Below are 13,611 nucleotides of genomic sequence, written 5' to 3' on the forward strand. Positions count from 1 at the left end.
TATGTGTGTGTGTGTGTGTGTGTGTGTGTGTGTGTGTGTGTGTGTGTGGGGTCAATTTGTCATACCCTATGTTTCCAGTGCTATTATACTGAACTCTACCAAACGAAAGGCACTATTAGGGTACACTATAAAGTGATGTGCAGCGGTAGGGTGTCAGCATTTGGATTTTGCACCTGTGCCACTCCCTGTTGTTGAATATGCAACAGATCTCAGTATAGAGATGCTTATTGGTTGACATAGAGTAAGCATGAAAAAACACTTTAAACTTTCAGGAAGTTATTACTGTATAGAAGATGAAGTAAAAGAATAGTCCAGATATACATGTACTGAAGCTGACTGTATAGAGGATGAATATAGTGTGAATAAATTCTTGGAAGTAAAGAATAGTCCAGATATACATGTACTGAAGCTGACAAAGATGAGCTTTGCACATTATTACAACAATTTTCTTTAAAAAATAAAAAAATTAGATAACATGTTTTTCTACCACAATCAGCATACATATGCTACATTAATGACAGTGGAATGCATTTAAATTTTCAACAAACACAGTTGCCTTTCTTTTTTTTCTTCATAGCAAAGGCCATAAATCTGATGGGAACCACATCACATGAATAGCCACAGCAAAACTTAGCATTAGTTCTTGATGCAACTTTTAATTTTGCCACATTTGCAAACTTACAATAAAATTGTGGTGATCGTTGTCAAGCTTTGTAGCCTATGTTATCACCTAAATTCAAATATACAGTTACTAGTCATGACAATGACCATATACATATACCATTAATCTTTATGAAATAACACTTTAAATAGGATTTTCTTTTCAAACTGTTTTATGCTTAAAAACATGTTTGTGTATGTGTGTGGACACACATTTTACAGAATTAAACTGAAATAACTGAATTTCAGTATTATAACGGGCATAAAGTTGTTTACTAGATCATTACATTTGAAAAATGTATTAGTTATGGTAAAGTTTTAGACTTTACAACCATTAAGCCAATTGTAAAACTGATCTGAAAATTACAAATAAGGGTAACTTTTTACCTATCAAAGCTTAAGTAACATCTCTGTTGCATACTACTTAGATACTAAATTATTAGACTGAAACATAACACATTTAATTAATTTTTTAAGTATGTGTATAAATCTCTCTACATTACTGAAAGATTTGACTTTACTTTTACAAGGTTAAAAAAAGTTAAAACTAGTTACTTATAAAAATGTTTGTTTGAATAGCAAACCCACAATTAAATCACTTGAATCATCATATCTCTTTTCGCAAACAAAAAAAAAGAAACAAAATACAACATTTAACTTGTAATAGTAGTCTAATGTTTAAGAAAACTAATTTATACTACTGCTAACATTTTGGTCACAAATTCAAATTATTCAGTTAAAGTGTCTTCTCTACAGGACATGAAGATTTTACAAAATAGGAACAAATCTGAGTTTGTTGCTGCTTATTAACATTCTACTTTTACATTTGATGTAGAAAATTCCAGTGACTAAGCTACTCGTAGCAAGAGTACAATCTATCTCTAGAATCTTGAAAATGTGGAAAACAAAATCATCAATATCTCACTTTTCAGTTATTTGTAACACTAGAAAAGTGCATGCATAATTAAAATGCTTACCAGGCAACAGGTAATCACTCTTTTGCTTCTTGCTCTTTTTAGGTTGTGGTTCAAGTCCTCTTGAATGTCCAGTATCATCCTTTACTACTTTCATGGAATCATCCCAAATCTTTTTCTTCTTTGCCTCTTCTTGCTTTTGTATTGGAGAATCTTCTTTTGCATAATCATTATTTTCTGTTGTTTTCTCTGTCTCACCACCTTTTTTCTTAATTTTCTCAGGCTCGATAGACAAGTCTTGGGAATGAGTCATGTGTTTCAGTTCTAACTCGTCTTTTGGCTGAATTTTACCAAAAGAATTACTCCTCACTCTTTGAATTTCTCTTTCATCAACCAACGGTGGTGATGAGTCTCTGTTTACAAGAATGGGTTTAGGCTGAGCAACTTTGTTCTTTTTCTTGGCCTTTAGTGGTCGTGGGTCTACATCTGGATCTGTATAAATTACTTCTGCTGTGGATTTAAATTCAACATGCTCAATGTGTTCAGTTTCTAGTTTGGATTGAATGAAGTGTTCTGTGTGAGTACTTTTATTTTCATCTGCTTTCTCTTTTGATTTTTTTCCCCATTTTTTAAATTTCTTCTCTTTTTTTGCAGTTTTATCTGACTTCGGTTGTAGTTCAGCTTCCAAGTTTAATCTACGTTGTTCTTCAATAGCTTCTTCATAGGTTTTTTCTTTTATTCCAAATACAGAGACAAGGTACAACAGTAGACCAATGAAGAGGAATGCACCAACAAAAATCAGTGCTGTCTGTATATCCATATTCAGTGATTACTTTGATAAGAATCTTTCTTATGTAAAAAAAGAAGAAGAAAAAAAGAAAAGAAATTAAACTACATATTCATGATAAAATGTAAATATCCATTTATAAAATGTATGTATATTTTCATTATTTTCTCACTGGGTATCTTGCCAATAACTTCAGTTAAATTTTTGCAAAAATTCTGCCAAATTTAAATTTTACATACACTTAAATACAGTGAATTTAAGTTACAGTGCATTGATGGTCTTACATATTTTGTTTTTAATATAGAAAAGAATTAGTTACAAAATAAACCTACATGCTGTACATAAGACCGAAATGGTCAACACTGCAATACACAAAGAATTCTTCACACATCCTATAGTAGTAATTTTTGTATTTTATCTTTATCGCATATAAAATAGATTCAATAAAAACTTGAGTTTTTGCTTTTATTTCAAACAGAGTTTAGATTATTCTAAATATTTAAGTTTATGCTGACTTTCACATGTGCTACATGTGAAATCGGAGTTGAACTCAATGTACTCTCTATATTTCTGCTTTTTAGCCTATAAACCTCCACATCTAGTTTACAGAATAAAGCTGAAATGTATAATAGGGCAAGATAACATAAATTGAATCATATATGCATGTTCAGATGCTAACTATTATGGTTTTGAATCAGCACAAACTGTGTTTAATATCCTACAAATTGGAAAATCTTACAGAATACAAAAACAAAACTTATACTGAAGATGATCAAAAGGGTTTTAGTCAGGTTTCTATTATCTACATACCTCATTTTACTTGTAGTAAACTTATTTGATAAATACAATATAAGTAACTAAGCTAAAATTAAACAAGACTGTCACAGAAAAAAAATTTATAATCATAACTGCCATATAAAACATTTGAAGCTCATAATTCTTCTTTCTCCTAAACATACAAATATCACTAACACTTAGACAAAACTAAAGTGGAGAGCGATCAAAATAGCAAAGTTCAGCATTCTAAATTCATACTAAAGTTATGGCAAAGACATGAAAGCAATTCAGTTGTCTATCAAGACCACCCCTTTAAATATTAAATGAAACTCTTCATATTCACATACTTATCCACATTATCAGACAAACAATATCATGAGATAACTAACAGAGGAATACTTTTACCAACAAACAAATCCGTAAAAGCTTTCAAAGTGTAAAGCTACCGTCCACATTTTCAAATTTTTTATTTTACCACTCAAACAGCCAATTATAAACAGAATGTCCAAATCTCTAACTATTTCAAATGCTCAAATTAATTCACTTCAAAAATTTATTTCAGGAAGAGCTTTGCCAGATAAATTAGAAACATTTATGTGTAACAACAAAGAATAAAGATTTTAGAAGTACAAAATGTTTTACAGGTTAAACTGACATAAATGAATTTGTAATGATGACAGGTTAACCTAGTGAAATGTTGTGTACCTGTATAAACATTTTATTTTGTTGTTATCCACATACAAGTTTCTAGTTAAAGTTATTTCTAGATTTTGGTTTTACATGCTCAGAATTTTAGTATTCTCTTTTTTGCTCATACTTTTTAGACCAAGTACATCATTTCAGTACCCCATTTCTACACTCTGGAGTATTTTCTTGTATTTCATAAAGCAAGGGTTAAAAACTGCACACAGAATTCTCAATGAGGTATCAGCAATTTCATTCAAGATTATAATAGATATTTTATTCATAAATTCTAAATCTGTATAAACTATTGCTGTGTTTTTGTTGTTGTTTTTTTACCACATCTAAACATTCAACTAAAGATAATATATTTTCATCAATATCTTTCCCTTTTCCCACTAATACTCCTATCACATAAGAAGCAATTTTTTTCAAAATTTATACTTTAAGAGCATTACCTTTATGCTTTTCAACAATGAAACTCACTGTCCACATTCTGGCTGAGACAATTATGTTGTCCAGCCTCTTCTGGATATAAGAAACATTTCAAAGTATGAGCCTTTCCCCAAATCTTAGTATTATCAGAAAACAAATAAAAGAAGCTATCATTAAAGCAACCCCTGAAAGAATCAATAGTTTTTATAAAAATTAAATATTTTAATCAACCACTGAAGCACCTCATTAAAGGCTCTCTAGAAATCAACACATACATCATCAACTAATGCTTTCATGCAAAAAACTAATGTTTTTTTTTAAACTACTCAGATTAGAGTCTGGTGAAACCTCATTTTTAGTACTGTGTTCAATTTTAGTTTCCTTATTACAAGAAGAAAACACATATATGCTAGGAAAAAAAGTGTTGACTACAATTATTTGAAAGATGCATATTTTAAAAATCAAATAATCAAGAAAGGTTTAAATTTTGGATTTTATGAGGAATACAGAAGAACCAGAGAACATCTGATTCAGATTTGATGACAATGAACCCACTTTGGAGATAGCTTAAATGGATAATGAAGAAAACAATTACTAACTGAAGCTGTCTCAAAATTTGATTCACATATTTTTTGATAAACTGTACAAGTTAAATGCTTAAGTCTTAGAATAATAAGGTTTGAAATAGAAAGTCGTATAGTAAAAGTGATAAGTAAATGTAAGCTTTGGTAGACCAGATCTTTTTTTAGGAGCATGTCTGTTAAGGATCATGACCTTACAGCATGGTTTGCCTCATAATATTATGAAAAATTAACATTTCGTCACATTAGTTTGGGGTGCTGATATCTCAAAACTGGTGCCAGAAAATACAAGGATGCTAAAGACTAGGGGTACATTTGGTAGACTATTTCATTAAGTAGAAAGATTATCTCAATGGCCCAAATGACCTACAGTCACCTTGTTTATCCTTATATTCATAAAACAGTAAGTGAAAGCAGGCATTGATATTCCCATCAGATATTGACAACCCTAAAGTTGCAGAATTTATCAATAACATTTAACCCATAAATAAAATTTTCACTATCATAAAAAAATTATCAGGAAATATTACAAGGAAACTATTACTAAGAACAAATTACTGGGAAACATAACAAATACTGTTACTTATAATATCATTATACTAGATAGTACATCACGTTCAGTGATATCAAAGCTTAAGCTAATTCTAACATACATGAAAAAATTTATATTTTTAACGATCTAAAAGTGAAGAGCCCATTACAGCTCAAACTATTCACTTGACAACACTGGAAAAAAAACCCCAAAAAATGATATATTGGATATCACATTCATAATTAATTTGTTTGTAACTGTTGATTCACATATTGTACTGCCATTTTATTATTATGAATTTCATTTTAATAAACAGGTGAACTAATAATGGTTGAATATTTTAGCTAACATAAAATTCAGACCTTGTGCACTCAACGAAAAAACAAGAAAGAGAGATTAAACAATCTTAAACTCCCTATAAACTTGCCACACAAACCACTCCGCCTTTACCATATGCGAATCTCTTGAGATAATCGATACTTGCAATATGTAATTAGTTATGTGCAGCAATTAAAAACATAAACCAGCTACTTATCTGTAAGAACAAATGAAACAGATCAGTTATCACAACTAGCTTATTACCATGAAGATTAACATCATGTACATGAAGGAATTAAAAAACCATTCAAATAAATGCTGGGTTAAAAGTAACAAAACATGTATAAATTTTTCTAAACTATATTTGTGATAATTCTACTGTTACTTTTTTATTATTATAATCACCATCATCATCATAAATTTGAAATGTTTTCTGTACAGATATGGTACAAACTATTGCATGTATCTATTTCAAGGATGCTCACAGAAAAAAAACTGGGGGGGGGGGGGGAGAAACTCAAGTTTGAAAAAATTATGAAATCGAAATACAAATACCTTATGATTTTCCAATAACATAGAGGAGTTTTACACATCTAGTAATTTGTTTTTTTTTGTTGAAAATCCAGGGGGGGGGGGTCAAGTGACCCCCTTGCCCCTTCCTGCAGGTGCCCATGATCTATTTGTACAGCAACAAAAACATAACCTTGAACAGTGCTCTGTTCTTACCTTTTAATACATATAATGATTACTGCATAATGTCATCAGATGCCAACATTCAGATAAGATGCACAGATATTTTGAGAACAATAAGCTGTGCGTACCCAAGCTGCAACATTTTTTTCTTTGTAAAAGTATTCGTATGCACATGTGTGTATTATCACACACTTAGGAGTAAGGATCTTTTGACACTAAAAGGGAACATGAAATTAAATTAATCTTAAGTAATTATTGAAATATTGTACAACAAAAAATTAAAACAACTGGTGAAACTTTTTGTTTCTAATATGCATACTTAATAAATACTGTTTTGTACTGATAAAAGCACTAAGACATTTAATTCACAATTTTTAGTGTTGCCAAACTTAAATATTTAATACTAGATGTATTCAAAGGGAAAATAAAGGGATCAAAGGTACGTTCAGTCTTCTTCACACTTGTATTTAGTAAAGAATCTGCCAGAGTTCTGTAATTTTAGGAACAATTTCACTAGAAATGACATCTTTGTTATATTCAATGCAATTTTATCCCAACCCCCTCCCCCACACTTATAATGTACTTACAACAAAGCATTTTGTTAATATACCTCTGTAAAGACTTGAACAATGGGAATTATTTGTACATATAATTAAAATACTTCCAACCTAATAATAATGGGAGAACCAAATGTTATACATTAACCTGCACAATGAGTGAAATTATAAGTATATCATACCCTTTCAACAAATTACCTACACAACTACTAATCATAATTACAACAATGCACACATTTTATAAATATGATTCTTTTTACCATACAAGAAAACATGGTTACAGTTCATATGTAAGCAAATATGGAACATTAAAATTTCCAGTTTAAGTTTAAAGGTTGCTTATTTTTTTATGAAGTAAAGTACACATTTTAAATCCAGATTATTGAAAAGGTACTGTCATGCAAATTGTGTTGAAAACAGAATTTTGATAAAAATGTTTAAAACAAAAAGTATAGTTTAAGGGTAAGACATATATAATGAAAGTTGTTATTGTATTTTTAATGTAATAATAATAATATTTCATCAATCAATATTTGCATAATTAGATGTTCAGTCAACCATATGTAATTCACACATATTTGATAGAACTCTATGAGCTACCAGGTAATTTTTAACTAATTTTGTTTTATATGTTCTTAATTTTTCATATCCCATGGACAAGGGACCACTGATCCTTTAAGGCTGTACTTGCACACCCTTGAGAAAATTAAAAATCTAACCCCACCCTCTATTTTTTATATAACTAGTGATTACTCTCTTAAGCTCCTGTAAAATACTGACCTCCACTAATGCCAACAACTCATTTCCTAAGCAAAGCAGTCCATTATGAAAATATCTGTCTTAACTGGAGCCTGACTTGTCTTTTACAAATCTTAAACTTGTGTTCTCTCATCCAACTGCCTTCACAATACATAAAAAAAAAAAAGAATAATGAAGCTTTTATCCTATCAATACCCTAGATAATAGTGTAAACTTCAATAAGATCCCCTCTTACCATTCTTATCTCAAGAGAAAATTAAATGAGACTTTAAGTTACCTAGAGCTTCAGTAAAGTTGTCTTTTACAACACTTGCACTACAATACATGCATTAAAAAATGCATCTCAAAACACTTCTCAGTTCTTATATATTGTGTATGCATTCTGGGTTTGTAAGATGTCTCTAGGTCTACATCTGTGACCAGACAATGAGGAAACTTTTTCATTTAAAAGTGATGATTCACTACCCCTCTTTAAAGATTTCTACAGGATTTGACACATTTGATCCATAAAAAGTACCCTTTTTTTATATATTTGGAACATGCACAAGGCCATCTTTGTCACCCAAATGAATGGCCTGGTCAGATTGTCATGGCAATATTTCCCTTTAGTGAATCCATGTCGTCTTTCAGTTATTGTACATTTCACGAAATTATTTTTTAAAGTATCTTATTATACTCTCAATTTTCCCACTACAGAACTACAACTAATTAGCCCATAATTTTCAGAACTATTATCCTCCCCTTTAAAAAAGGTAACATAAGCAACTTTCCACTCTTTAGGCTCCTATCCATTTTCTATTGACCTTCAAAAAAATGAAAGATAGGCTCACATACCTGATCACTGACCTTTAAAACTCTGGGGAAAACCTTATCTTTCTCTAATGATATATCTGATTTTAATCTTTCAATCTTGTTACTTACCACCAAAGGAGTAATATCTTCATGACTAAGTTCAATTCCATTACTTCCCATAGAATATTAAGCATCACAAATGCTATTAATATCTTCTCTTGTAAAAATAAAACATACAATTTACAAGCTATCTCGCAGCCTTAAACAAAATCTTTGCAATCAGCATCCTTTACTTACTGTTAATTTCAAGATTTTCAGCCCTTTTGAATTTCCTAATTTCATTTGAAACCAAATCCCTTGCCTTTCTATTGCTCTGCAAGTCTTTCAACCTACCTGTTCAGTTAATCTAATGTCATTTGTAAACCAATTAGGTTTGATCTTCCCAGTATATAATGTTTCTATTTTTAGAAACATGCTTATCTTGAAGGAAAAGAAATTTATTTTTAAAAATTTCTCAAATCTGTTTCACATCACCCTTTAACTCATTGCCCCAATTCACTGATGATATTGTCTCATAGCCTCAAAATTGGCTTTCTGAGAATTACAAACTAAAAGTCCATTTATTTTAATGGCAACATGTAAGAAAACATCAATCCTAAATATACAATAATCACTCTTCCCCAAATGTTCACCCAATTCAACCATACCCTCATTAATGTTTAACAATAAACAAAATGGTATCCCCATGGTTACTCTCAACCTATTGGTTTAGAAAAAAATCCTGAATCACTTTCATTTTGACTTCATAAATCCAAATCAATGCACTTAAAATTAGTCTTATAAATTAACTATTGCATCAGTATTCTTTATTACTAGCAATTCTGATCACATAACACCATTTCTCATTAACCATTATTTTGTTTGACCAAGTGGCCAATAACAACTGCAAGTTAAAACTTTCTACCCTTAAAACCTGTGGCTGTAATCAATCTGTTGCCAAACATTTTTTTTTATGTTCTAAATTCTAAACGATTGCAGTTGATCCCTTAGAAAAGAAAAAAGGCATCCACCTGTTTTTTTTTTTTTAAAGTCTATCACTACTAAATAACTTATAATTCTTATTATTAGTATTCTCCAAATTAGACAAGTCTCAGTAATTTCCATTATATCAGTCTTCCATTTCAGTTAGGTTCCTAAACTCACCATTCCAAAGCACACTTACCATTATTTACGTTTATTTTGACCTCTAGTGAATACATTTAATGCTTTCCCAAACATGCACAACTGGAGTCCATCTAAGACATATAATGCACATTGACACTGAAAATTATCTCACAGGTTCAACCAAAACATCTTGGAATGAAGTATATCCTTGGTAATATTTTAATTAAGCCTTGGAGCCAATTAATTAATTCATTCTAGCATCTAGCCTGATGGAGCACTCCCAAAAGGATCACACATTATTTCTATCACTAAACCTCTGATGGAGGTCTTTATACTTTTAAAGCTGCTCTTCTGATTTACAATTTCAAACATCCTTCATTCCTAAATGCATTAAAAAAAAAAGAAAAGACACTGTTCCTTAATGCCAGCAGCTAAAGTGTCAACACACACTATAGTGTCCGACACTTTGGCATCTGACAAGCAAATTCTGATCCTAGTCTTTCTATGCTCCTCACTACAAATAGCTGTCAATATATACACAGGTGGGAATATAGTAAAGCAGTCAAGACTGAAAATGTAAGCTGCTAAGCAGAACAAGTCAAACATTTTCAGCAGTTTCTATCTTAACAGTTACACTATAAATACAAAACAAATATACATACACAACCTACAAAAACAACCACACATTATGCACAATAACTGCAAAAAAGCTTTTAATCGTAAAACAAAATTGCAAACATAAATTTTAAAAACTACCCCCCCCCAAAAAAAAAAGGTTATACTTTAAAGCCTTCTGCTTCTATTACTTCAAAACCCAAAAGAAACGTTTCCTATTGAAACCACTTGGAAATTAAGTGCAGATTCATTGTGGACTGATAACAGAAGGTATTTCTTTACACAGTCATGGGTGTCTGGAACAAATTGCCCTTCTACATTGTTAAAGCCAAGTCTCTGGGATCCTTCATGAAACGATTTAATGATCAAAAACAGAGAAATAAGTAAAATGGGCCAAATGTAACATTTCTTATCTTCACACTTGGCAGTCTTAATCCAATCCATATCTAATGTTATATTAGACTTTTTGGACTTCACTGAACTGGTTGGTAACTCCCCAACACTTAGTGAAGGTAAACTTGTTTTCTCAGTACCTTTTTTCCCAGACTACTCACTTGCACTTCTTGCAGTGATATCTGCCAAACTGACTCTTCTGTAGATACTTTTCTCTAGCATAGTTCTTTAACTATTTTTGCCAATTTTCAATTTTCTGGTAACTTGAAATCTTGCTTTTGAAGTGGCTGTTTGAATTTTCTTCTCTTTTTTCTTAACCAAGCTCTCTTGATTAACTTTGGAGTCACTGTGACTCAGTACCTGAAAGGATTTGATTACTTAGCTATACTTGGAATAATTATACAAGCAGTTCCTCTTTTATATGGTGATGACTTTTTTGCCATTGCTTCAGCAATTCAGACAGCAGTTACAAACAAAAATATTGTACAGGAATGTCAGTTTTTCCATACCCACTGTCTATGCATCCTATTTAAAGAATATCTTTCTTTGCACCACTGTCAACAGCATTTATTTTTCACAGATTTAACAACAAGAGCTGTGTCATATCCACCTTCCAAGAAAACGGATTGGCAAAACATCCATTACATAGTCATGAGTAAATTTAAAATGGCAAGCAACTAACAAATGAGGTTTAATTACTTGTCCCACTACTTTAAAATATCCCAATTTTTTATTTCAAGCATTATGCTACTGTACCACACATAGTCAATTTTTGTGAAGATATTAACTTCCAAGAAAAACAAAACAAAAAACAGTTACTTTTCAACAGGTGTGATAATAGTACTACTACCACTAAGTGATATATTAGTAATAAATGTATTGCGAGTTTAAGCTTAATGACAGAATACTAATATTCCTACTAGTCCAGTTTACACAAACACACATATATACATATATATCATAGTTCATATTTTCATCATCTGGATGACCTTAACCAACTAAGAGGCCTATGGGCTTACTAGAACAGTAAAACAAAAATCTAATCAGCCCAACAGAGCCAATTAGTATTTTAAGCATTTTTCCTATTTCACCTTTTTATTAAATGTACATTTCTATACTTTTTTCTTAAGACATAGGTGTTTTCATCTCATGAAAGAATCTTCTTTACTTCAATCTCCCAAATGGAGCCTGTAGTTTTGTGGGATCCCTAGCCTTTTTCTAAATATTATGGGATTTCCAGAATCATGTGAATGGTATGATCACTCTAAACTAAGTGTGATGAATAATAACTTATTTTTTGGTTAATATTAAAACAGTAATCTAAAATCATTTAATTTTTTATGTTTATCTAGATTAATATAAAAAATTATGTACATTCCAAAGAGGTTATCAAAAATTGTTGTTTACAATTGAAGTCTTAATATTATACACATACTTAGTGTCTTTCTCTAAACATTTACAACTGTAACTGATAAAATGTAATTAACATATATACATGTTTTTGGAGTGGACCAGTTAAACCTGATGAAAACCAGTTCAACATTTTGTAAGGACTGGTTAGAAATTTTTCAAATTTCAGTCCCTGATAAATTTCTCTCTCTCTCTCTCTCTCTATATATATATATATATAAAACCTGAATTTGATATCAATTACTCATCATGTTAACATATTATCAGTAATACATTTTTTACTTCAAAATTTTTTTTTAAATTTATTTATTATAATTTACAGGTCTTAACTTATAAAAGTTTAACCTTACAGTTGCAACTTACAAGTTGCATTAAATTACCGTTAGGCATTAGCAGTAGCCCTGTGGCAGCAATGATACCGATATGCAAAATTTTTGACAAAAATATGAAAAAAACAACATATGCTAACCAAATTTTTAAATGTATTTGAGCTTCACATTTATGGTGGCATAATTTTAAATTATATAAATATACGTATGAAATAAATTTTTAAAGATACACGTTTGCCTATTAGTATTAAAATATGTTAGAATTTAATTTTAAAGTTCCACTTTGTACAAGTTCACAGTTGCACAGTACACGTCAGCTAACGTTAGCAAAGTACAATGAATCTAAACGTCCGTTCATTACACTACTAGTCGTCCGTGTTCAATTAGGCTTAGTACAACTTCAAGTACGCCTAGTAGTACTAGTAAGTAGTAATAAAGGCTAACACTGCGACTCGAGTGCAAGAGTAACATATAACGGCAATCATTATAACAACAAGAATATAAATATCCAAGTATAACATTATTGTAATTTTATTATACACTTACCATAAAATAAACAGATGTAAATTTAATAAACTATCATCAAACTAGCGAACCAGCGCTACAATTGACCAGACTAAAGAGATGAAGCCGGCTTCTAACAACACACCAGAATTCTTGAACTTCACAAATCGGGAGTGACACTGTGACACGCATGTAATATTTTTCTGCTGACTTCTGTGATTGGCTACTTACATTGTATAACAATTTCTGATTTGCTGGTTAATGAGAGAAGTGCCACGTCAGTAAAATTGACTAGATGGCTAAAGTTATCAGTTCTTTTAACTTAGATATAAAACAAAACCAATTTCTAACAATATGGACGACATATTCTTTTCTTGCATACTGAAATAGTTTTGAATTGTTTATACGTACCACAAAATTCACGGATTGTTCTGTGATACGTATTTTACGTTTTTAGATGCTCACTCAAATATCAGTAGTAAATGAATATCAAAATGTATTGTAAAACTCATAATAAGGTGGCTTGGAAATAAACAAATTAGAAATAGTGAATACCAAATAATAGCACGTTAAAATTAAAGGAGTATAATTTTCATTTTATTTTCTTGCTTTCATTGGCCGATAATGTAAACCTCTGGTTCTTCAGCAGAAACATTTGATTAATTTCTAATTTTATACAAACTATGTCAGTAAACTTGTTATTTTAAAGT

At 30.6% G+C, this 13,611-nt stretch overlaps 1 protein-coding gene across 3 annotated transcripts in view; it reads right to left on the reverse strand.

Annotated features, from left to right (window-relative positions):
- The window catches only part of LOC106469926 (ribosome-binding protein 1-like), a 59,144-nt gene extending 46,046 nt beyond the window's left edge, over positions 1-13,098 (reverse strand). For 2 of the 3 annotated variants that reach the window (XM_013930447.2, XM_022398497.1), the window contains exons 1-2: positions 12,944-13,098; positions 1,638-2,423 (exon numbers count right to left, since the gene is read on the reverse strand). In XM_013930447.2, coding sequence (XP_013785901.1) covers positions 1,638-2,394 — 757 coding nt within the window. In that variant the 5' untranslated portion in view covers positions 2,395-2,423; positions 12,944-13,098. The remainder of the gene's footprint in view (positions 1-1,637; positions 2,424-12,943) is intronic. The other variant, XM_022398499.1, reaches the window with a different exon arrangement.
- Positions 13,099-13,611: the final 513 nt, after the last annotated feature.

This window comes from Limulus polyphemus, unplaced genomic scaffold (assembly GCF_000517525.1).
Source record: "Limulus polyphemus unplaced genomic scaffold, Limulus_polyphemus-2.1.2 Scaffold3726, whole genome shotgun sequence".
NCBI lineage: Eukaryota > Metazoa > Arthropoda > Merostomata > Xiphosura > Limulidae > Limulus > Limulus polyphemus.